The sequence below is a fragment of the Bison bison genome, unplaced genomic scaffold (genome assembly GCF_000754665.1).
Source record: "Bison bison bison isolate TAMUID 2011002044 unplaced genomic scaffold, Bison_UMD1.0 scf7180017864352, whole genome shotgun sequence".
Classification (NCBI taxonomy): domain Eukaryota; kingdom Metazoa; phylum Chordata; class Mammalia; order Artiodactyla; family Bovidae; genus Bison; species Bison bison.
Genome location: NW_011494924.1, coordinates 4,593,603 through 4,620,072, shown reverse-complemented (window position 1 = coordinate 4,620,072; position 26,470 = coordinate 4,593,603). Strand labels below are relative to the sequence as shown.

Sequence of the window (26,470 nt, the reverse complement as noted above, 5' to 3'; positions counted from 1 at the left end):
TGGGGTCCTCCATAATTTTTAAGACTGAAAAAATCCTGAGACCAAAAAATCCTTGAGATTTTTTGTGCTCCAAGTTGAATACAGGATGTTCCAAAACTGTTAGTGCAGTTTTAAGTTTTGAATAACTGAATCTGCAGTAAAACTTTAGGATACCTGCTGGAAAAAGCAAAACTGCAAGGACTTTCAAAGCTACATTTGCCTGAATTCCCTGAACTTATCTGTAGCAGTTCTAAGAAGAGGATTCTGAATTAGTCAAGATAAGCCTGGGGTTAAATTTGGCTATGATTTCTTATAATAACTGGCATTAGAGTGAGTGGCAAGGTGGAAGGGGGTTGGCCTTGGACTTGGAGTCCAGAGGTCTGCACTCTCGTACTTTTGACTCTTAACCTGCCTGTTTCTTGACCTCCTCCAAGTCTTTCCATCTTTAACACTGGGTTGAACCAATGGATTTTGAATGCCTTTTCTGGGATTTAGTAATTAGAGCTAGCTATATTTTTCTTTAATATATGTTTGTTTTAATAAATAATTATAAACAAACTAATTAATCATTGTAATCTGGATCTCAGACACCTTTAAGTCATACACCTTATAACAAAGATAACAGTGTATCCTGCGAGAAGGTGAAATTGCAAAATCTACAATTATAAAGAAACAATTGATACATGTTTTAAAGGTGTGTTTATTTTAACTGGTGTGGGAAAGTTAGGCTCAGTCAAGTCTCCAGGTTTGTCCTTTTCCAAAAATCTTAGATTATACAGTTTATAGACTATTATACATTGTTTTATATTTTCTTTTAATTTCTTTTTTGTTAATACCTGGGGAGATGGGTTCATCCTTTATTCCACCAAGCTGAGTTTTAAGACGAGAGATTAGTCAGTAGTACACTTAATTGTTGAGTAAAATCCTTTTGAGTTGATCCTGCCTTCATAAATAGGAACATCCATAGACTAGGAGAGAAGAACTTGGTCAGAACCAAAGGTTAGGTAAGTCCCTGAATTATTTACAGTGGTATTCTCAATCTTTATTTATATCTTAAATAAGAAAACCTTTTGTGAAAATCTTTGTTACTAAATTAATTGAGGATAAATCATGCATTTCTTATAAATAGATCACATATGACTTTTCATCAAACCATCTACCAACAGCAGTGAAGTAAAACTAAATTTCAAGAAGGCAGTTCTTCAACTGTTCCTCACAAAATTGCATCGTGGCTTTGAAAATTATGTCTGTATCATAACCAGCCTCTTAATAATCTGGCTTGTTCATTACATCACAATTGTGTGGGGTTATTTTGCACTGTACTACCAAGAACAGTTATCAAGAAAATACATGACAAAACCAAGGAGATGTAACCTTCACCACACCCCGACGCCACCCCATCCTTGACTTGCATCTGGGTCTCCCATACATCTTTCCTCAGTGGTTCTCAACCTTGGTGGACATTAAAGTCATCTGCGGAGCTATAAAAACTAGCAGTTGAAGCTGTTCCCATCCCTAGACTCTGATGGTGTATTATTGAGCTAGTATGTAGTCTGGATGTTGAGAGGTGAAAGGCTGCTTAGGTGATTCTGTTTTGCAGGTAAGACTGAAAGTGCTGTCACTCCTTATAAGACAGTCTGCCCTGCCTTACCCTGACCACTGACTGGGAATCTTGTTCCAGGTCTTTGGGCCATTTTTGCAGCTTGTCCTGATTTTGGTATCAGACTCATGTTTTCACAAAGTCTTGTTACCCTGCAGTTTCTCTAATTTCTTCCTGATGAAACAGTCCAGAAGATGCAAGGTGAAGGAACTCTTTAAAGCCAATATTTAATCAACCATTTGTTGTATTACATGTAAATGGCTAATAAGGAATCTAGTTGTAGACTATAGTAACTGGAATGTGTGAAAATATAGCAAATATGATTAGGTCTGTATCTTTGCCCAAGAAGAAGCAGCCAAAAGAATCTTAATACCATTTTCTATTAAATCTACCTACTGTCTCTCGGTTTTGTTAATAAAGCATCCATGGCATAATTACACTTCTTTTGGAGACAGGAAAGGCATTTGAATGTATCAGTCTTGAAATTTTACCATGATTGTCTAAGGTGTGCTGAGATGAGGAGATTCATTTGTACCAATGGGAAAACTTAAATTCTCAGGCGATTACCATAGTGGTTATGCTACTTCCAAACATCTCATAATGACAGGTCTAGGGTTTCTTTCCTGAGTCAGTAATGGAAAGTGGGAACTCACTCTTAATAGGAAAAGTAATGGGAAAAATTCAAATGGCAGTAATGGTATTTTGTGTAGAAAGAGGGTAGCTGTTAAAGTTTTTTAAATCTTAATAATGTATATGGAATCTCAGTACTGTTTCTCTCAGAGTTTACAGAGCATTTATTTTTTGTTTATCTTTGATAATCAGTTTTCTTTCCTTGGCCATAAATAAGAGAATTGATTACATATTTTACATAGGTTATTTAATGATAAAAACATTGTTCTGAGAATTATAATAATTTGGTTTTCAGTCTTTATTTGGTTGATGTGAATAATAAACAAGAATATTTTCCTTTTTATGTTCTACCAGGCACCAGAAGTAATCAGAATGCAAGATAAAAACCCATATAGCTTTCAGTCAGATGTATATGCATTTGGGATTGTTCTGTATGAATTGATGACCGGACAGTTACCTTATTCAAATATCAACAACAGGGACCAGGTAAATATTCACCATTTCTTGGGGTTCATTTTATTATTTGTCAAGAGGCTCCAATTCATTGTAGCAAAGAAGTAAGTCTTGGATCCCGGATAAGCATGAAGGATAGAACTCTTGATCTTGGTTCCAGGTTTAGAATTTTTTGTTCAGTACTTTTGACAGTAATGACAGCGTGTAAGACCTTTCCTTGAAATACCATACTTCAGTGTTGTAGTGGAGTGAACCTCCTGCTCTGCTGACTAGAAACTAGAGACACAGTGCTGGCTCTGGCTCCTGCCTTGTGACCCTGGCACAGTGCTGTAGCATCTGGGCTCAGGCCTTTTACTCTGTCACAGACTGTCTGTGCAGGTCTGAGCAGGTGCTCAGCTGTGAACTTCTTGATACCAAGTCCTTTTAAAATGACTAAGATTCCTCCCTACTTTTTAGATTTTTAAAGCTAGATAAATGAAAGGACTGTTATATCATGCTTTCATTTTTCTGTGAGAAGAATTCAAATAGGAGGGGATTTTTTACTTCTCTCTTCCTAAGCTCCTGCTCTCTCTTCCTTGTCTTCCAAAGTGTCAGCATAGCCTCGTTCAGCTCTTTGTAATTTTGATCCCAGCCATGTTAAATTCACCTAGGCTTTTAACACTGGCCAAGAAAAATGAATTTTCTTTACTGAAGTTACCTCATATACCTCAGCATTTTAAGAGAGTGGGTGTGTGTGTGTGTGGAGAGAGATTGCAGCAGTTACACTGTTAATATATTAGAGAACAATAGTTGACCATATAAACTGGGATTAAAATAGTATTTATACATTATACTGTGATTTGTATGTGAATCACCGGAATAGTTTATTTTAAAAATGAAGATGCTGGAGCAGATGCTGAATCAGTGGGGTGGGGTCCGGGCATCGGCATTTTAATGGGTTTGCTGGGTGTTTCTAACACACACGGAGAGTCACCAGTGTAGAGTCTTTTTAAAAGCATGAATGTTGTATGTGTTTGATCATAACCTCCCAACCTAATGAAATGATAGTTTTTAATGTATAATGCTTCCTTTAGTAGTTTTTGGTCAGCAGTTCAACTGTCAATCTTTTTGGTAATACTGAAGCTTTCTAAAGATACTGGGTAGCTTTCTCACTAAGAATTTTTGACTATCATGTAATATCAGAGAAGTAATCTAAATTGTCATATGCTTGTGTGTACTTTTAATAAGTATGACCCTAACTCAACAATGGCCTTGATTCTCTATCTTGAGGATTTTTTAAATTGGCTACATTTCCACCTAAGTCAGTCTAAAACTATTTTTTTTTTATTGTTGTTTGGTCTAACTACTTCATAGCTTTAAAATGTTGAATTATAGCTCTAAGTTTTAGAAAGAAATCTATGACCTGGCTTCTGATGACCTGATTCTTTTAAGCCTCCATGAAACTTAGATTCAGAGTGGGCTAAAATAGAAGCTAAAGAACATAATTGAAACACTGCACTTACTGTCCTTGTGACAGATCCTAGATCACTGAGATGATTGATTCGATGATGACATTCTGAGGAGCAAGATTGTCTCTAATTTACCAGCTTCATGTACCCTGCCTCTTACAGTCTTATTAACTCAGCCATCCAGTGTAATACCCTGTGCCATGTTCAGTTTTCCTAGCCATGCTGTTCTTCTAGATGAATTATGAGGGAATTTTAGTTTAGTTTTAGTTGATTTATCATAGAGACAAAAAATAATTAAAAAAAATTATGAACCTAAGGTCTGGATGAAATCCGTTTGTCAGTGAATAAGTTTGTTTTAATAAAATAATAAAGTTATATTATGGAAATAAGTAATAGTGTCTCCAAAATACGGAAAAAACATCCCAGAGTTCTGCACTCATCCACTTCTTGGCATTTTAGGTGCTTTGTCCTCCATGGGAGTGTAATAAATGCTGTGCAAGGGCTTACTTCCCATGAGAGAAGTGAGTGACCAACAGAAGGGTAAGGCCTTTACTAGTTAATTCTTTCTGGTAGTATAGTTAGAGCCTTCTGGAATTTGCCAGTCTGAAACCAAGTGTTTGATGAAGAAAAAAGGATATGAAAGAATTGTGTTCTCTTCCCACCATCCCCATTCTACTTCATTCCTTCCTAGTCTGCTTTCTTTAAGAGGCGCTTTTCATGGAACTCCCTCTTTTGAATCAGATACTCTAGTCATCCTCAGTGAAGTAACCCCAGGTAGTGTTGCATCCATCTCCTTGATTTGATTTTTCTTTCTGTCTTTCTCATACTTCAATTTCTATGGCTCTCAGATTGGACTTCTGTGTGAAAATCTAGGAATAATCTTTATTTTTTCCATGGGAGATGGTACAGCTGCTTCTTTACTGTGTAATATAGGCCCATCCCCCCATATTCTCACCCCTCAGAAGTCTGAGGTGGCAGGTTTTGCCTGTAAATTCAAGATAGGACAGGTCAAACAGCCTGATGTGATGGCAGATGTTGGACTCACAACCTGCATGACCTGGCCACTGTAGCTCTCTAGGTATCTTTTTTTTTTCCCTATTATTAAAAATAAGAGATTGAACTAAAGAATTCCTTAAAGTTAACAAAGATTGGATTCTTTCCTAAACAAGCCCCTTAACTCCTTGAGGAATGACCATCCCTATATGACTTTGCTGAGTAGCATGCCTTTTTATTTCACTTACCCAAATGCCAAAAGTCTGAGAAATTGCTTTGTCCTTTCCCCTGTCTTTATCATTCTGTTTTGCTGTCTAGTCAACCTATTCTTACCTCTTGTAGTGCAGCTTCGCTACTAAATTGGGATTAATAATGTGCTCAGTTAAGCTAGGTATAGTGACTTTTTTTTCTCTCAGAGCAGAAGTGCTGTGTCATCTTAGAAGAAAATAACAGATGTTTATATTTCACATGAATTCCAGTTATTACTGCTCTATAACCAACCACCTAAAATGTAGTGACTTAAACGATAAATCTGCAGTGTGGGCTTCTCTCAATGTGGAAGGTTTATCTCTGTTTCACATGGTATTGGCTGTGGTCAGTTCACTGGCTGGTAAAGTATCTACTTCCAAAATAGCTTATTTGCATACATGAGAAGGTATGACCAGTTAACCAGTTAGCTGTCAGCCGGAAGCTTAGTCATGGCCAAGGGCCAGGGGCCTCAGTTCTTGTCAACATAGGTCTTTCTATGAGGACTTTTTCACAGGAAGCTTGGACTTTCTCACAGTATGGTGGCTGGGTTCTAAGCTGCAAGATCTAAAGGAGACAGGAAATGACAATTACCAGGGAATGATAACAAGTATATTCTTGTTGTTGTTGTTTAGTTGCTAAGTCATGTCCAACTCTTTTGTGACCCCATGGACTATAGCCTGCCAGTCTCCTCTGTCCATGGCATTTCCCAGGCAAGGATACTGGAGTGGGTTGCCATCTCCTCCAGGGGATCTTCGCGACCCAGAGATCGAACCTAAGTCTCCTGAATTGGCAGGTGGATTCTTTACTACTGAGTCTCCAGGGAAGCCAATAAGTTATCAACATGCAAACTAGTTTATTTTAATTAAAAAATTTGTGATACCTACTGTATGGGATTTAGAGCGATACAAAGAGTATACAAAGAGCCTGTGTGAGTAAAACACAGGCTGTGCTCTCAGGGGAGTTCACAGTTCTGTTGAGGCAGTGCAGGAGGTGATATTGAGGATGAGCAGATGTGTGCTCCAACAAAACAGGAGTGAATGGAGGGCAGGGATACCAGGAGTGCAAGTATAGATGTGTAGACTGAGGATGAAAGTAACCAGTCCCAGAATTTCAAACCAAGCTGTTGATTTTGTAGTATAAGTGCCAGTTTAATTTCCTATCCATAAATTACATCCGGGAAAGACCTTCCCTTGAAAGTTTAAATCATTGCAAAGAATGTAATTTTCAGTGTATTATATTGACATTTCCAAAAAATGTGATTATATAACTTTTAAATGTACCAATTAAAATCTAAGTCATACTTTATTTCGATACTTACCATCATTATTTGTTCAAAAAATATAAAACCTCTTCATTAATTTTTATAAGTTTCGAAACTTCCATGGCCATCCAGTGGTTAAAACTCTGCTCCCACTGCACGAGACACAAGTTCTGTCCCTGGTTGGGGAACTAAGATCTGCACAATGCAGCCAAAATGTGTGTGTGTGTGTGTGTGTGTGTGTGTGTGTGTGTGTGTGTGTATGTATGTATGTATATACATACAAAACATGTATGAATGAATATTATATATATACAAATTTCTGCAAGTTTTACATGGCTCTTTTTTTGCCTTTAAACTATTGAATATTTGTATTTTTATTTCTCCAATGAATTATTTTCCTAATGTAACATTTTTATGCTTTAAAACCTCTTATTGATCACTCAAATTATATCTCTGCAACAAAAAATACAGATTTTAATTTAGAATTTTTTTAAAAAGTTGCCAGTGACCTTAGGCTCTGTTAACTTTTTAAATTCCAAATTATCTATTAACAATTATTAATATATACCTGATGAAAATAACATACAGGTTTTGATATATAGAAACAGGTAAAATTTTATTGGAAATGTGTATTTTAATGAACAACATGGGATTTTATTTTCTCTTCATCCATATATTTGTGAAAAATAAGACTTTTGCTAGAATAAGCGGGGACTTAGCATCAGTCCTTTTTCTAGTTTTATTTTTAAAGAAGTGCTGAGAAATATTGTTCAAATAAATATTAAAAGAGTATGGGAAAGTCAGAAGTTTTGTTACAACTGTATGCAGAGCTCAGCAGACCACCCTCAGGTTCAGTAATTCATTAAGTCATACAGAACTCACTGGAAGTTGTTAATATTCAGATGATGGTTTATTAAAACAAAGGGATATAGGTTAAAATGAGCCACAGGAAGAGGCACATAGGGCAGAATCCAGGAGAGTGTCACAAATGGAGTTTCCAGTTGTCCTCTTCCAGTGCAGTTGTGGCCAGTACTAAGTTCTGGCAGCCACATGTGACAGCATGCAGAAAGTATTGCCAGCCAGGGAAACTCGCTAGAGTCTTGGAGGCCAGAGTCATTCTCAGGCCTCAGTCACATAGATACAGTTGGCTACCTTAGTTTTTAGCCCCTGCAGAGGTCAAACTGATATCATATAACTTAAAGCCCTCTGTGCTGCTGCTGCTGCTAAGTCTCTTCAGTTGTGTCCGACCCTGTGCGACCCCATAGACGGCAGCCCACCAGGCTCCTCCGTCCCTGGGATTCTCCAGGCAAGAACACTGGAGTGAGTTGCCAAAGCCCTCTCAGTAAATCACAATGATAGAATAAGACTGTCTGACATGATCTTAGACTCCCAGGTAAACAAAGGCACTCTTATCAGGCAGAACATTCCAGCGCTCAGAGATTACCATCCAGATGGTGCTGGTGCTTAGTCGTTCATTCACTCCTCCTCCAGGGGATCTTCCCAATCCAGGGGCTGAACCAAGGTCTTCTGGGACCTAGCCCTCCCTTTGGGCAAGATTAATTCTTTACCATAACTGCGTCACTGGTTATTTCAACTCTTTTTATGGTCGTGGTTTAGTCGCCAAGTTGCGTCCAATTCTTTCAGTCCCATGGACTATCGTGTGCCAGGCTTCTCTGTCCATGGGATTTCCCAGGCAGGAACACTGGAGTGGATTGCCATTTCCTTCTTCAAAATATATAAATATATGCATAGAAATACTATAGTTTTATTAAATTAAAAGTAATAGCAAGTTATTTATTTGGAGAAGAGTCATTAAAATTGAAAATTCTATCTTTATAAAACCAATAATATTTCACTAAAATACTCTAAAAGTTGAATTTAATAAGAAAATATGTATCTGTTCTACTAGTTGATCACATAAAACCATCTTAAACTATTTCACAAGTCCTCAAAATAACAAGACTTGTCAACTTTCACACAGATTATATCGCTTGACCTACTTAATGCTTCTATTGAATTTCTTCTTTGCTTTATTAAAAAGCAGAAGTTAATTAATGTCAGTTAAGACAGAGCCATGGCTAACAAACACATGAAAAATGCTCAGCATCACTCATTATCAGAGAAATGCAAATCAAAACCACGATGAGGTACCATCTCACGCCAGTCAGAATGGCCGCTATCAAAAAGCCTACAAACAATAAATGCTGGAGAGGGTGTTGAGAAAAGGGAACCCTCTTACACTGTTGGTGGGAATGCAATCTAGTACAGCCACTGTGGAGAACAGTGTGGAGATTCCTTAAACTGGAACTAGAACTGCCATATGACCCAGCAATCCCACTGCTGGGCATGCACACCAAGGAAACCAGAATTGAAAGAGGCACGTGTACCCCAATGTTCATCACAGCACTGTTTACAGTAGCAAGGACATGGAAGCAGTCTAGATGTCCTTTGGCAGACAAATGGATAATGAATTTGTGATACATATACACAATGGAATATTACTCAGCGGTTAAAAAGAATGCATTTGAGTCAGTTCTCATGAGGTGAATGAAACTGGAGCCTAGTGTACAGAGTGAAGTAAGTCAGAAAGAGAAACATCAATACAGTATATTAACACATATATATAGAATTTAGAAAGATGGTAATGACGACCTTATATGCAAGACAGCAAAAGAGACACAAATATAAAGAACAGACTTTTGGACTCTGTGGGAGAAGGCAAGGGTGGGATGATTTGAGAGAAGAGCGTTGAAATGTGTATTACCATGTGTAAAATAGATGACCAGTGCAAGTACAATTCATGGAGCAGGGCACTCAGAGCCAGTGCACTGGGATAACCCAAAGGGGTGAGGTGGGGAGGGAGATGAGAGGGGGTTCAGGACGGTGGTACACGTGTACACCCGTGGCTGATTCGTGTCAATGTATGGCAAAAACCACCACAATATTGTAAAGTAATTAGCCTCCAATTAAAATCAATTTATTTTTTTTAAGTCTGTGCAAGGAAAAGAGACAAAGCCACGGATCAGAAGCACATGGCCATAACTGAAGATTTTGTGAACTCTCACAAGGAAAAAATTTGCTCTTTGAACAATAAGAAGGAACTCACTAAAATGTAACTGAGAACTGTTCAACAGGTTGAAAGCTGAAAGATGCCATTGGAACTGACAAAATGTTTCTTAAACATAAATGATGAAACAGTGAAACTACATAATATCTCCTCTGGCTGAAACATTCAAGAAGTTTAAAATGCTTAAGTTAAAAATAAAATCCTAGTAAACAATGAGGACTTACTGTGCAACATAGAGAATATCTTACGATAACCTGTAATGGAAAAGAATCTGAAAAAGAATGTATATAACTGAATCACTTCGCTGTAAACTAGAATCTGACACAACACTGTAAATCACTACACTTTTCTGTTGCATGCCAAAGATTATTTAATAACGTCATTAAAAAATTATTTTAATAATTAGCTGGCAATTCAGTTGATTTTGCTGAAAGCAAAGAATTGGAAACCAATTGTCTTACAAAGGGATTTGCTACCCATTCATTAGAGTCCAGTTAGATAGCAGTATTTGAAAGCGTCCCTTTGGTACCCTGAGCAGTTTTACACCTTGGCGCAGTGTGATATATGCAGTATATTGTGATTGCAATATGTCACACAATGCAGTGTCATTTACGCAATACATTGTGATATGCAATATATTTAAAGTGCACATGTGTAAAAGATATGCCTGTTATGAAGTGGGAGAAGAGCAGTTACAACAGAGGAGATGGGAAAGGAGGTAAGCGAAATTAAACTAACTTCACTTTGGTGGTGCTCGGGCAAATCAGCGTGTAGTTAAGTAAGGGTTAGTACAGCACCAAACCAGAAATAACATGAAGTAGGATATCAAACTTGACTGCTCCTGAAATTCATCAATTCTGCCCTGTAACCAAGGATCTCTGACTGCCTCTTTCCACCTTAGGCTCTGTTGTTGTTCAGGAGCTAAGTCATGTCCCCATGGACTGTAGCACTCCAGGCTCCCCTGTCCTTCACCATCTCCCAGAGTTTGCTCAAATTCACGTCCACTCAGTCTTGTCGTACTGTCTATCCATCTCCTCTGCTGTCCTCTTCTCCTTTTGCCTTCAGTCTTTCCAGCATCAGGGTCTGAGCATCCAGTCTACCCCTATTGAACCTGTTCCCTCTAAGATCAAAATCCCTCTCTTCTCCCTGAGACTTAAGACTGCTAACATCTGTCTTTGCCCACTTTTAAAAGAACCACAAGTCAGAAAATTAGAAAGAAAGAAATCAGAAAAATTACAAATCTCTGCGTGCAGGGAAGATAAACCTTTTTACTTTGTTAAACAGAAGATACTAGTTCCCACTTCACCTTCTCTCTGGAGGAGACTCTGATTCTCAGACTTATATAACTCAATGCCCCATTAGAATTTCCTCAACAAAAGAGTTCAAAGTTCAGATGCCAGAACAGCTGCTTAACAGATTAACTTTGGTTAACCAAAGGTTAACTCTTGGTTGAATGGAAGAGGTACGATCTGATCTGTGTTTCAGAATGGTTACCCGATCAGTGGGAAAATGGGCTGGATAAGGAAAGACTGAAAGTGTGGGAAGCAGTTAGGAGACCTTTGTAGTACTCACGGGATCGTGAAGATTTCAGCTTGTAGCACATTAAGCATTGATTCCCCATAATCTATGATATATAAGACTCTGAATACTAGTGGCATTGTGCTTTTTAATTTTTTATTTAAGTGTAATGTACATACAGAAAAATCCATATTTTACGTGCACAGCTTGTTGAATTTTCAGTGTTTTCACTTATTTACAAGATTATATGATTTGCCTTTTTTTTTTTCCTCCCCAGATAATTTTTATGGTGGGACGAGGATATCTGTCTCCAGATCTCAGTAAGGTACGGAGTAACTGTCCAAAAGCCATGAAGAGATTAATGGCAGAGTGCCTAAAAAAGAAAAGAGATGAAAGACCACTCTTTCCCCAAGTAAGGAAAAGCTTTATGTTACCTAAAAGGACAGACTGTTAATTCGAATGCATATTTTAAGCACTTTTTTAGAGCACACAGTTTATATTCCACAGATTTGGATTACTTGTGATTATGTGCAGACTCGTACAAGTAAACACATTATTATTAAAGGTGATTTATAAAGGTTGAACCTAGTAACTTAGGATCCCAATACAAAAGATTCAGAAGCTTTTGCTTTTGTCTAACAGTTCTCAAACGTTTTGATCTCAGAACCATTTTCTATACTTAAAAATTATTGAAGACCCCCAAAGACCTTTTGTTTTTGTAGGTAGTAATTCCCATTTTAGAAACTAAAACTAAGGTTTTAAATATGTATTTATAAATTTACTTAAACATAGTAAAACCAGTACATGTTATATAATGTTTTATGAAAAAATGTATTTTCGAAACAAGAAAAAATTAGAGAAAAGTGACATTTGTTTTATACTTTCTCACAAATTGCTGCAAAAAGAAGACAGCTGGATTCTCTGCTTTGCATTCATTATGTTGTAATATCTTACATTATATAGCCTCTGAAAACTCCACTTATAAAGTAATGACATTAAAAAAGGCAAATAATACCTTAGTGCAAAATAGTTTTCTACAGACTACACTTTGTGTACTGCTACTTTTATTCTTCTTGACAATAAAATAAATAGGTTGCAAGCATCCCTCTAATATTAGGTTATTTGAAGAGGCATTTTTACCTGGAGCAAAAAGAGAAGGCAGCTCTTGGTGTTGTCTGCCATTCTCTTAACTCTTGGAAACTTTCCACAGATTGTTTTCAAGTTGAAAGGCTAACAGCCTTAGTAATTTTTCATAAGCCTCATGAACTGGAACTAAGTACCTGAACAAGCTTAGAAGTTTAGCTGTAGTAGGTACGGTCATAAAAATTCAGTGTTTTATAATACCTCGGAAATTCATCATACTCAATATAAATCTGTTTCAGTTAAATTCATTGGAGAAAGGAATGGGCGGCCGTCTATGGGGTTGCACAGAGTCGGACACGACTGAAGCGACTTAGCAGCAGCAGCAGTTAAATTCATCATACGCTGTATAAATGTTTCAGCAAGTCAGTCTAGATTTCACGTGGGAAGTGCTGACTTCCATAACTCAGCTACCAGAATTACTGACTTGGTCTTTTGTGAATCTTATGCCTTTGAGTACCCAGTCCTAGCTAAGTTTCTTGGAATTCAGTATTATAGGAATGTGTGAGTCTTTTATTCCCAACTAAAGAATTAAAGATAGAATTTATGCTTTTAACTAGTCTCTCTTGTCCCAGAGCAGGGAGGGAAGGCTGAAGGGCTGGGTGGGTAGATTTGTTTTACAAACTGAAATTCTACATTGCTATTCTTTTGAGGAAGAGTTGGGGTTTTTTAAACCCAGGACACCACTGGCTTATGACTTTCGAAGTAAATGACCAGTGTTGTTGGCCAGTGTCAGCAGGACTCCGCACCGTGTTCTCGTTTTCACACCCCAGGTGCTGGGCCCTCCTGTTTAATGGGGTTGATGGACATTAATAATGCAGATTATATCCTTAGGCTCACTTTTCAGATGGTATTAAAAGGGACAAAATGGTCATATTTCTAAACATAAATAATATTTTACTCTTTTCATGGTATTAGAAAATGAAGTCCATATATGAATATTCCAGATTATTAAACGCTGCCACTTTAAGAACTTTTTTCACATTTTCATTATAGGATCTCTCTTCCCACCATAGACACAAAAATTTCAGATGGCTACAGGTTTACATGTAAAAAACAGAATTATAACAAATGATTTTTATAACCTTAAGGTAGGAAAGACTCTCCTAAGCAAGAGACAAAATTCAGAAGTTATCAGGGAAAAGATAAGCAGGTATGACTACATTAAACATTTTACATCTCTATATAGTAAAAACAATATTGAAAGATAAATGCTGAGGAAAAAAATTGTAGCATGTATAATAAAGAGTGATTATGTTATACAGATCCATAAGTAAATGTAGACAGTAGAAAACAAACAAAAAATATGCACTGGTGATTCACAAAAAAAATAGAAATGGTGAATGAACTTGGCACAAGATGTTAAGAATTCAGTGATAATCAGTAAAATACAAAGTCACAACTGTGAAATACATTTTTTTTTTTTGTCTCTCAGATTAATAATATATCCAGCATTGGGAACAATGTTGGGAAGAGCTTTTCTTTTAAATTTTGTTGGTAGGAGTGTAAATTGGTTTGGCCTTTTGAAAGGACTTGGTAGACTCCATAAACTTAAAGTACATACACCTTTTGCTCTGGTTTTTCCACTCCGAGAAATCTACTCTATATGCTACAGAATCTGCTTCCAAGTATCCAGATAGATACTAGACTGTTAACTGTAATAGGAAAAATGAAAGACATAAAGATCAAGGTGTCTGTGTAGATGGCTTGGATATCAATGAGGGGAAAAGAAAGTAATGCCGAAAAATGTGTAGTGTGACACCGTGTTAAATGGTGGTGAGGGTGGGGCTGGGCTCTGTTTTCATATGTGCATGTTTATGCATAGGAAAGGTCCAGAAGAAAGTATAGACTCTTTAACAGTGGTTACCCCTGGAAGGTACGATTTATACTTTTCTGTATTATTTGAATTTGTATTTGTGTGTTATAATTTTAAAATTTTTGTAACAACGCTTACTTCTTTGCCTTCTTATACTAATCATTATACAGATTTCATTTAACTTAAAAAAAAACTTTGGTAGCTCAGAAAAAAAATAATAATAGTATGTAATGTGTAGAATACTACTGTATAGTATATAATCAGAGTAGTAATCATGTGGCTGCTAAAGTTTTATTGAGTACTTTCTATATGCCAGGCATTGTGCCAAGCTCTTCATGTGTATGTTTCATGTGTTATCATGCCATGTGCCTTCAGGAGTCATAACCTGTTTCTTTGTACCTTAAAAATGTGCTGAATTTATACATTTTGTTTATTGGTGTCTATTTGTAGAGTTTTCTTGTCTTTTTTTTTTACTCATGGGTCATCATCTGTCACTTCTCACTCCTGTGGCACTAGGGTCATTGGGGCCCTATTTTTAATTATATGTGTGAAAGATATTTCCCATTACTAAATTTCTTTAAAGAATGAGTTGCTCTAATGGTTCTGTGTATGAAGTCATATAGTGCTTTAGTTATTTATGCTCCATCTTCTTCCCAAAAGGGACTTGTGGTCTGTGAGAAATAGGTATATAGTTGATTTTAAATTTTTTATTGTTTACTATTCCAAGGCTGGCAAATGATCTAAAATTATAAGATGTAAATAAAAACTAACTATGGGTTTCTTTTCTCATTCAGTTTATAGAGATTAAAAGATGTAATAGGTAATTTTCTCTTCTTTTAAAGGAAAAGTATGTTTCTTTAGTACATTCCAGGCATTTGGGATTACAGTAAAAACAATGTAAGATTTCATACACTTTCTTATAAAGTATAATGGGGCTCTTAAAGATTAACACCATCTACATTTTCATTCTTTTTTCCTTTTTTTTTCTTTTTTTAGATTCTCGCCTCTATTGAGCTGCTGGCCCGCTCATTGCCAAAAATTCACCGCAGTGCATCAGAACCCTCCTTGAATCGGGCTGGCTTCCAAACAGAGGATTTTAGTCTATATGCTTGTGCTTCTCCAAAAACACCCATTCAGGCAGGGGGATATGGTACGTTTCCTGTTCACTGAAACAAACCGAGTGAGTGACAGCATGTAGGAGGGTAGGGACAAAAGAAAGTGAACAAATGGTTGCTTATATATTTGTTAAATTGAATAGGATTTTCTTTTTCTTTAAAGGTGAACAAAAGAACATGTGTGTTTTTAAAGTTTGGATATAGTTTTCTTCCCAGTCTAAAACCCATAGTTAGCATTACATTTTCAACATCGAATTTTTTTTTAATTCATAGACATTGCTGAAAATTTGTAATACCTTTTCCAGAGGCTTTACTTCCCATTCCAAGTTTGTTTTGTTTACTTGGTTAGTCTAATCATTAAACTTTAGTTAAACTTTCCCCACCTACCTTTTGCTGTTAGCTATCCCGCATCCATTAGGGGCTCCAAGAACAGCACTGTCTGCGTGTGTGTGTTGGCAGGTGGGAAGCTGATGGTAAGTTAGGCTGTGTTAGTGAAGGTAAACTGACCAGGTCTAATTAGGAGTCACTAGAATTGAATAAGCTTATTTTTATTAATATTTTTTCTTATAACTATTTCTTTTTGTAATAATTTAGAAAATATAATTGTTCTTTATTCCCTTACAGCAGTATAAATTATTGGTGCAGGTAACCAAAGATATTACTGAGGAGTGGCATGTTTGACATGAGTGACATGGTTTAACTTTGGATTTTTAGTTAATATTTCTTTATATATTAAGGATGTCTTACACATTATAGAAGTCATATTTACTGACAAAGGTATTGCCTCCTCTTCCTCCCCAAAAACACAGCAAAATTCTCTGGGAACTCGTAGCATTGTTTGTTTTCTTTTGGATGACTATGGTTGCCAAACAACCAAGTAATTGATTTTTTTTTAATTATTATTGCTTTAGATTATACTCACCTCTCATGATGCCTGTTAGCAATCACCTTTATCCATGTGTCTTGTAAAATATCTTTCCTCCTTATATTCTTTGCCCAACAAGAGTCCACTTGTTATGAATGAGTACTATTTTCTTTTTTTGATTCCCCAGTATAATTAGTATGTTTAGTGCTTTCTAGGACTTCCACTTTCTTGTGTTAAAAAAAAAACAAACTAATGTGGCAGTCAGTATATTCTTACTGTGAATCAGAGTCTTTACTGGGAATCAAAGTGAAAGAAGCAGCTGTTCTGACTTCAGAGTCAGCCTAGGGACCAAAACCAGCCTCTTAAATACACCTTCATTTATTCAGTTTGGATTTGTGATGATTTTCATTACAGCTGACAGTTCAAGGTTATTCAGTGGCACACAGATAGCATCTGCATAAATGCCTTTCTTCTTGAAAATAAAGGAGAAAATTGGGAAGACTTTACACCAATAGTTTAGTCTTTAAGTACCACAGATAACACACACCATAAATAAAATTTTGAAATATTTTAAGTAAGTTAGATTTCATCCAGGGAAATCACTCATTGATAAGTTTGACATAATTTTTGCCCTTCTTTTGGGTAGCTTAAGATAAACAATACCATTCATGCTTTTAAAAATCTATTCATAACTTTTAGTTCAGGAAAAGAACATTTCTTGTATTTTAAAAAGTGAGAATAAGAAAATCATAAAAGAATGTGACTTATTCAAAAACATCAAAATTCATGATCTCTAAATTTTCCAGTGACACTAAAGATACGATTATTAGTAACTATTAGGCTGGAGTTTACTTATTCATGAATTGAACAGCAAGCATGTAGCTAGCAAAGTTTTTACAAAATTGACTTCGGTCTGTGGAATGTTCAAAAGTTTGGGCAAGAGTCAAATGATCTTTCTGTTGATAGAGCTCTTTTATGATTTCCCAGCATAGTTTCTTCACGTTTATCTTCCTGTCTTTGTTCACCCTCTTTTTCCCTCCAGCGCTGCCCCCACACCAACACCACCCAGCCAGCGCTCCACCTCTGCTTCTGACTCTTTTCCTTCCTTTCTTTACCAGTCTCCTTTGCCAGAGGACATTGCTAAACTCTTAGAACTGCTCAGAAAACTTATTATACCGTCCCATTGACATTTGAACATGCCTTCACAGGGTTACATGGTAATTCTCTTCTTCCCAAATTGGGCCCACTGAAAATGTTATTGGGAGATAATTAAAAATGTAGCAGGTGAAATATTTAAATAACATGGATCCAGAGAAGTATGAAGCATTAGAATGATACCTGGTAGTTTTCCTTTCTGTTGTTGCTGTTTGTTTGATACTAAGTTTTAGATGTGTTTGTTCTCCAATCGAGAAAAACATTTTCCTAACCATACATAGAGTTTATCTTTTTGACTAAGGAAGTGAAACAGAAAGACCAACGTTCACTCTCTTGCGACTGACAGCTTCTTTCCTAAAACCGTTACCCTCAGATACTTTCATTAAAGTTGATTTCCTTCTTCAGAAGGCAGCCTTTTTATAAAATGTTTTACATTTTATAAAGACAAATGAGGTTTGTCTTCTTGATTTTAAGTAATTTAGGGATCACAGCATTTAAATAAAATAGTTCAGGTTTGTTTATTTTCAGATATTACTGTATTGTTGTACCAGCCATTTAAATCCTAAGCAAGTAGTTTTAAACTCATTCTCTCTAAAGTAGTGACTGTTTAACACAGTAGCTTATATGGCCTTCCTGCCAAGTGGATCAGTCTAAATGTAAGGAAATCATCTACCCTTTTTTTAAAGTATTATGAAAATATTTCATGAAAAAAACATATTGTCAGTTATAGTCTTATTTGAGAAGTATTGAGCATTTCTAAAATACCTTTTCTGTGATGATTTCTCTAAGAATTTTAAAAAGTCCAGTGCGTCAGTGCCAGAATGTTCCTCATTTTTTTTAAACTGCCTGAAAGGTCACCAGAAAGAAAGAATGGGACTTACTCTTGTTTCAAATGACTGCCCCTCTACATCTAAAACAGGGATTTATTTGTGTACAAATAACATTAGATTTTTTCCTAGACTATTTTATATTTAAGAAATTTTTATCAAATTATATGTATAACAGTCACTGAAATACATTTAACTTTGGAATTAAGGGTGATTATTTAGTAATATCTTACAACTAGTTAGTTAAGTCCTTAGCTTTCAAACAAATACTTGATATTTGAGGTGTCTGAAATCTTGGGGTCTTCCCAAGTGTTCTCTGCCTTTTTCCTAAATAAAACCAAATGGAAAATAGAGTTTAGGTTATTCTCAACCAGAAAGGAGGTTTTTAAAAAATTTTATTTTGACCTCTGATTGATTTTTGGGTTAATAATTAAATTAATATACTGAGATTTTTTTTAAGTCAGAATATTTAGATGTTTCATTTTAAATAACTTCACAGAAGCAGATTTGGCTCTTACATCAAATAAAAATAGAGTAGAAGTTGGGATTTAGAGATTTCCTGACATGCAAGAAGGAATAAGCAAGAAAAAAAGGTTTGTTTTCCCAAAATCATATCTATTGTCTTTTACTTCTATTTTTTCTTAAATTTTCTGTGATTTCAGAGACATGTAGAGTTTTATTGATACCTAAACTATGAGTTCTTTTTTTTTTTTTTTCATTATTTTGGTTTTTTTGGCCAAGAGGCATATGGGATCTTAGCTTGAGAAAGCAACAATTTTCTTGATGTCATTTTGGGTGAGGGCACATATTGCTGTGAACAGTGTGGTGATAGCCACCAGGGACCAAACTCACACCCGCTGCATTGAAAGGTGAAGTCTTAAACACTGGACCACCAGAGAAATTCCTACTCTATGAGTTCTTTTTGTCATCCCCTCCCCACACCCTCCACCCCCAACCTAAAGTCTGATGATGAAATCAACAACTATTCCATTAGAAGCAGTAGATTCTGGTAGCATGATCTTTAGTTTGTTAGTAAGATTTTGTGCTTTGTGGGGTTGTGTCGTTTTAAGGCTAATATTTAAGTTTGTCAAATAGAATGCTGTTCAGATTGTAAAAATGAGTAATAAACATCTGAAGTTTTTTTTTAAGTTATTTTTAACATGGTATATACAGTTGAGCTTAGAGTTTATCATTTTCTGATATTCTCTTACTTAATAGATGAATTCTAGCCATTTTTTATAAAGATTTCTGTTAAGCAAATCCTGTTTTCACATTGGCTTCCTTTAAGGAATTTTAGATTCTGCTGGATATGGTGACTGCTCATAAGACTGTTGAAAATTACTTTTAAGATGTATTAGAATACTTCTGAAAAAAAATAGCAACCTTAAAACCATAAGCAAAAGTAGTAAGGATGTTTATATATTTCTAGAGTCCCTGTTTAGATAATAGCCTCCTATGATTGTACTTTAAATGTTTTGCTCTCCAAGGTTTTAGTAACTTGGCTTTTTTTCTAATCAGTGCCAAACTCCCCCAGTTTTTTTAACTTTAAATATGAGGTAATAAATCTTTTACCCTTCCTTGATCTTTTGACTTACAATACCTTGGTCAGTTGTTTCTTAAAAGGAATCCTTAAATGGAAAGAGACAATATCACTGTCTGCAGTTCTGATTAGTAGTTTTATTCAGAATGGAAAAACAGATTATTCATTTTTGAAAATTGTTCAGGGGTATGTTCATTGTTAGGACCTTGGACTTTGGAGTCAGTGCCTAGCTATGCATTCCAGGTCTGCCATTTTCTGGCTGTGAAATTTTGGACAAGTTACTTAACCACTTTAAACCCCAGCTTTAAGAAGTAAATTAACCCCAGTAAATTAAGAAGTAATAGCAGCCACTTCGTAGAGTTGTTATGAGGCTCAGATGCAGTGCAAATGTGTATAAAGTATTCAGGGAGTCACCTGGTATACTATAATAGACACTAGAATAGTTGCCAATATTATCAGCATACAATCTGAGGATTCTGTCAGCCAATCATTAGCAATCTGTTGTTTGTTGGGACATGCCAGTGTTCTCCAGTTGAAATCAGTAGCAATCTAAAAATGGATAGATTATTCCTCATTTAAATAGTGTGTTCATATAAGTGATTGCTTGGATCCTTATCAGAAGTTGCTGTTACTGAAAAATGATAAGGCTGACTAAATTGTGATAGTTGTCAGTTACTAACCAACTCCCAGAAATGAATAAGAGGAACCTATCTCTAGTTCCTAGTAGAAGGTATGGACAAAATAGTAGGTGAAAAATAATGTCTTGAACCCCCAAATTAAGTAAGCTTAAAAGAGTACAATACCTCAAAGGGTCTTTGCGGTTTAAAATTTGTATGCTGAGAATGATGTTCATTGACATGTGCCTATATGTAATTTTTTGATAGTTTAAAAGGTGAAATGAACTACAGATGGGAGAGGTCTGAATTTTCTTGCCTTCAGTCAAATGTGTAATGTGGACATATTATTTGACCTGTGAATTTTATCTTTTAAAAAAGATTAATTCCTGCTTCTTCCTTCCTAATAGTTGCATTATAATAATGAAAATGAGTTGATAATTTGGGGGGAAAGTATTCTACAAATCAACCTTATTATTTTACCATTGGTTTCTGAGAAATTTTGTTCATTTGAACCGTTTATAGTTTGATTAGAATCATAACATGTAAAACCCAACTGAGGGATTATCTGCAGACTTAATGTAGTATTATGTAAGTTGTCTTCTTTCATTTCGACCTTTTTTGCTTTTGTCGTTGCTAGATCTGTAGTATGTAGCTAGTCACCTTTCAGCGAGGTTTCAGCGAGGCTTTTCTGTGTCTCTAGGTTATTTGAGATAACTTTTTTAAAATTAGCTCTTGTCCTCCCTCTACAGGAGAATTTGCAGCCTTCAAGTAGCCACACCATCATGACAGCATCTACTCTTATTTCTTAAGTCTTGTGTTCGTACAATTTGTTAACATCAAAACACAGTTCTGTTCCTCAACTCTTTTTAAAGTTAAAATTTTTCAGTGCATAAGCTGGTGTGGAACAGAAGGAAATTTCCCATCCAACAAAAGAGGGAAGAATGTTTTAGGAACCAGAATTCTCTGCTGCCAGTGTTTCTTCTTCAACACAAATATCACAAGTCTGCCCACTCCCAGGAAGAAAGAGGAGAGACCCTGAGTTCTGACCTTTTGATGGTCAGGCATGATGGAAAGAAACTGCTGCTACAGCTTGGGAGATTTGCTCTGGGAAGTCTGCCAGTCAACTTTGCCCTTCTAACCACCAGATCAATATGTGGCTGATCATCTGATGGGGCAGTTGCAATCACCAAGCCTTGTTCTCTTTCCTGTTCTGGGATTGTGTTGTGGAACCCTTTTCCCTAGCCACCACCGGTTCATTTCTGAGGGATGGAACAAAAATGCAGCATGCCCTTCCTGTGTGGTGCATGTTCAGTCCTTGACAAATTTTTACCAAAATGAAGCTACTTTATTTAAAAGGAGGGTGAGAGGTGAGGAGGTCACTTTGGGTGTGGCGGAAAGGGAATGCTGCATCTTTTTCCTGGGCTGCTGGGGCTCTGGCCTTGGCTTGGCCAGCCGGAAGCGCTGGCACGCATCGCCTTCTTTTCCCATTGGGTCCAGCAATGAAGACGAGTGTTTGGGGTTTTTTTTTTCTCCACCATGTAGCAAGTTCTCAGGAAAATACAATTGATATCTTCCTCCTAAGCTCTTCCAATCAGTCACCAAGTACTTATGTGGTTACTTTGTCCAGGGCACAAAATGCCTGTATCTAATTAAAAGCCTACAAAACTGCTTGATAACAGTTTTGAATGTGAGACATTTATGTAATTTAAATGTAAGGTACAAGTTTTAATTTCTGAGTTTCTTCTATTATATTTTTATTAAAAAAAGAAAATAATTTTCAGATTGAATTGGAGTAAAATAATATTACTTCCCACTAGAATTATATATCCTGGAAAATTGTATTTTTGTTACATAAGCAGCTTTTAAAGAAAGATCATTACCCTTTTCTCTACATAAATATATGGGGAGTCTTAGCCTAATGACAAATATTTATAATTTTTAAATTAATGGTACTTGCTGGATCCATACTAACATCTTTACTAATACCTTATTGTTTCTTCCAACTTACTCCTACACTACGTCCTACATCTTCTTCCTAGTCTTTTATCTAGAATATGCAACCTCAAATAAAAATGGTGGTGTCCTCATTCATTCTCCTCCTTCCTTTTTTCCCAAGCCTGATCTTCAAAAGGTTGGTTAATTTGGCAGCTGAGTTCCTCCCCAGGCAGAGAATAGACCAATTTTAGGTGTATTGGGACTGAGGGAGGATGTGTAAAGATTAACATCAGTAAAGAACCGCTGTGGAGTAATTAAGAACTTTGTTCTTTATAACTGGAGAATATAACCTAATCATAACTTCCCTCAGCCTTTACTAAAGTGTGGCGTAAATCACAGTAGTAGCAAAGAAAGTGACTCTGGATGTGTTCCTGGCCAGTACCTCCCTTATCATGAATGTAGACTCTCTCATCAAGATTTAGGAATATAAATCAAATCAAATGTGCCCAGCCAAGCTATGTAGTAAGGGACTTGAACAATATTAGGCAGAACCTATAAAATAAATCAGGGAATTAGAAATTATTTAAAGTTTTCAAATTGTAAATTGCCCCGGTGTCTTTCAGCCTACTGCCATTATTTTTGCTACAATACCTACATTTCAGAGGAGGGCCTACTGAAAATTCCATGCAAGTGGAAAATAATCCTCAAGTTATTAATGAGTTTGAAAAGCAATGAGTTCTTAAGTCTTTGTGAGTAGAGCAAGATCCTACAAAATTCAGAAATAGTAAAAATGGATTCATGCTGATTTGAAGAGCATCTGTGTGCATAATATAATGCTGCATCTCTTTTAAAAGCAGTCTATTTTTCTTTTTAAATTTGTCCCCATAGATGCTTTTGAACATGAACATGCTTATGTTACCTTTTCCGAGGTTGGGAAGAGCCAGGAGCTCTCAGGCAGGGCCCCCTCCCTCAGCTGGGCAGGAGCTGCTCAGGAGGAGCTAGTTATAGAGGAAGCTTAGCGTTGGCATTTTCAAAATTCAAGGTGATAACGCTTTCTTCTTCCTTTCTGTTTTAGAATAGATTGCTGTCTGATTTGAAAAAGGGAAATAGATTTGATCTCAAATGAATCTGTGCCCAGAAGCCAGGCTCAGGGTATTCAGAGATTTGTATAGTGCCCTCAAAAAATAACAAAATTTTAGCTTTCCTTTTTTCTTCTTTTCTCCATCAAATTCTTTTTTCTCTAGTTTACAAATGACATGGAAAAGGAATTTCCCCTGAGTTTTGTATGCCTTTTTTTTTTTTGGCTTAGACTATAGATAGGCGTGTTGAGCTCCTAAGAAAATACAAGGAGGAACTCTTTGTTGTGCAGAGCACTTTATGAGTAGTTTGTGTGGATAATATGTGACTGCTTCCCTGACGAGCTTGTGAGGCTGTACTTATGTCTTTCCTGTAAGGCAGCTTCAGTGCCTTCTGTAGTGTATATAAGGAAAGATTACGCCTTCTGAAAAATCTCAGAGCAACCATAAGATTATTTTAAAATATGTAGTATGACTGATGGACTTTTTCATCATTAAATTAGTCTAGCATCTAAACTTTTACCACTGAAATAATATTGACCAAAAAGCAATTTATAAAAGGTATTTGTGAATAGAAAATACAATGTGATCATTTGTACTTATGTGCACCTTAAAAGAGGAATTCTGTCTAGCTGTCAAATTCTGGTTCCTTAACATCCAGTCCTTGATTGTGATTGAGATCTGGTAGGACGTGCTGGGGCACGCTAGCAGATAAAATCCCGTATACTTTAGGATAGATGTTACATTTATGTCAGTGTTGGCAAAGAGCATTGTGTAGTAATAAAGAATTCAAGACTTCAGCAATGTCAACCTGAAACTTTGTAAATATTTCCTAGATTGTTATTTGATGCAGTCACAGCTCTTTATCACACAATGTTGTCTTTCCCTCATCAGGCAATTTTAGAACTGCTGCACACCCCTCCTCAGATCTCACCTGCCCCTCCTGTACATTCACCTCTCCAGCCTTGTGCACACCTCATTTAGCTTTAGTTTGAAACACATTGCAGGGTTCAGGTGACCTCTTCAAAAACTACCTCCTCAGAATGAGGTAATGAATAGTTATTTATTTTAAAATATGAAAAGTCAGGAGCTCTAGAATATGAAGATGATCTAAGATTTTAACTTTTATGTATACTTGTTGAGCACTCTCCTTTTGTCCTAAAGGGCATTATACATTTAAGCAGTAATACTGAAAAATGTAGCTCAGAGTAACTGAATGTTGTTGAAAGTGGTGCCAGAATCTGTTTTAGGGGTACGTATCAGAATCTTAATCTTAAATCGGTTACATGAAATTAAATAGTTAATGGTAACACTTGACTAACAGATATAATTTTAATTTTCGGTAGGCTTTTAGCAAGACAGTAAGTACATCTTCATAATGAGTTAGCCACAGCTTCATCACATGCACAGATTTTCCTGTTGAGAGACTGCCCAGTTAAGAGGGTAGAATGATGAACCATTTTTCAGGATTCTCTTCTTTGTCCAAACTGGCATTGTGAGTGCTAGAATATCAGCACTTTCAAACTAGTGATTCCAACTATTAGGCTATTAAAAAGCAAAACAAACCAAACAAACCATAGCCAGACATGGGAAGTTTACTATGAGTATAAACAGCAAATAGCTTACAGGTCATACATTGAAATGGTGTAGGTAAGGCGTTAGAAAAATACCTTGACAATTTGCCAAATGATCTTACTGTGCCTTCATGATGCAATAAAAAAAAAAAAAATTTAGCATAAATCAGTGATTTGTGAAGAGAGCAGCCACCCTGGTCTAACTCAGCTGTGTTAATATTTTTTAGCGTGCAATTTAGACTGCAAAGATAAATGCACTAAAGAGTTTATAGCCAAAATCACATTTAAAAAATGAGAGAAAACACAGGTAAATTTTCAGTGAACAAAATTATTTTTTTAAAGTACATAATCCCTAGTATAGTCAGATATATTTATCACATAGAGCAAATAGGTTGAAATCACAATTCAGTGACATTTCTAGAGAAACTTTTTCTACTCCCATAGGTTCTTCAAAGCATGGAACTTTTATATAACAGAAATGTGTGACGGTCATTTTAAATTGCTGTAGTTTGGGGCTGAAGTACTGTGTGCTGGGCAGCAATCACATGTATTAACTAGTGAGAAAGGAGAAATTAAGATATAGGACAGAATTTGATTTTCTTGTTCCCAGATTACTGCTGCCAACCTAGACACTTGAGTTTCCAGAGGCTGAAACGTAAACTTGCAGCTCAGCAACTGTTTTGCAAAGTTAGTGGGACTGTCCTGCTTATGCTGTTCAAAAATGCTCTGAGGGCCAGGTGGGGCCTCCAGGGGCTCCTCTCTGAGGGGACATCAGACTAGCTAACGACCTGGCAGGCGGATGTGAACCGGACACACTCCATGGTGTGCTTCTTGTATCGGTCCCTCGCCACCCTCAAGAAAGGCTTCAGCGGGTTCTCTAGACGTCTCCGCTAAGGTGTGTTACTAACAGCCATGGGTTGTTGAGCACCCGAGGAGTGCAATAGCATCTCTGCATGATTGTATATTGGCCCGAAGAGAATGAAGTGGCCAGTGTACTCATGTTCCGTGTTGCTAGCTCTGGTAAACTGAAAATACTGGTAAGATTTTTGTTTTATCAGTACACTAGAGAGTAAGCTTTGTTTTGTTGTTTTTAGATAATCAGTTTTCACTTCCATTTGGAAAGACATTTAAATTGAGTTTCAGTCCTAAATTTTGCCAGTCATGGTAATTAGCAGTTTCTATCAGGTATTTTTAAGGTAGAAGAGGATAGAAACATAAGTTCTAAAAGCTTAAGGTAACCGTGGTTTATTTTAAAATGTTTAGGGGTGGTTAGTCTCTACCTCAAAAAAAGTGAGTGAATCTTTTATTTCAGCATTCACAAGTTCGGCTCTTGTTTTTGTAATACTTTTTTTTTTAACCTTTTGACCCCCCTTTACCTAAGTGTCAATGTATTTTATTAATTACTAAGTCAGTTTCATTAAAATGTTTATTTAGCAGTTTTGACTAATTGCAATGATTAATATAGCCAGTTGTGCATGAGGACACAGCCAGTGAGTATATCTGGGTTTTTTTTGTGATGCTTTTTTTCTTAAGACTTCTGTAGATTTATGAAGTACTCATTGAAAACAACTAAAATACGTTTATTCGTGTTGATATGGAAAAAAAAAAGCTA

General features: G+C 36.3%; 1 protein-coding gene across 9 annotated transcripts in view; it reads left to right on the top strand.

Annotated features, from left to right (window-relative positions):
- BRAF (B-Raf proto-oncogene, serine/threonine kinase) overlaps positions 1-26,470 on the top strand; it is a 176,759-nt gene that overhangs the window by 140,287 nt on the left and 10,002 nt on the right. For 3 of the 9 annotated variants that reach the window (XM_010854958.1, XM_010854957.1, XM_010854954.1), the window contains 4 exons: positions 2,564-2,695; positions 11,476-11,610; positions 15,151-15,304; positions 18,616-26,466. In XM_010854958.1, coding sequence (XP_010853260.1) covers positions 2,564-2,695; positions 11,476-11,610; positions 15,151-15,304; positions 18,616-18,668 — 474 coding nt within the window. In that variant the 3' untranslated portion in view covers positions 18,669-26,466. The other 6 variants (XR_826590.1, XM_010854955.1, XR_826591.1 and 3 more) reach the window with 6 other exon arrangements.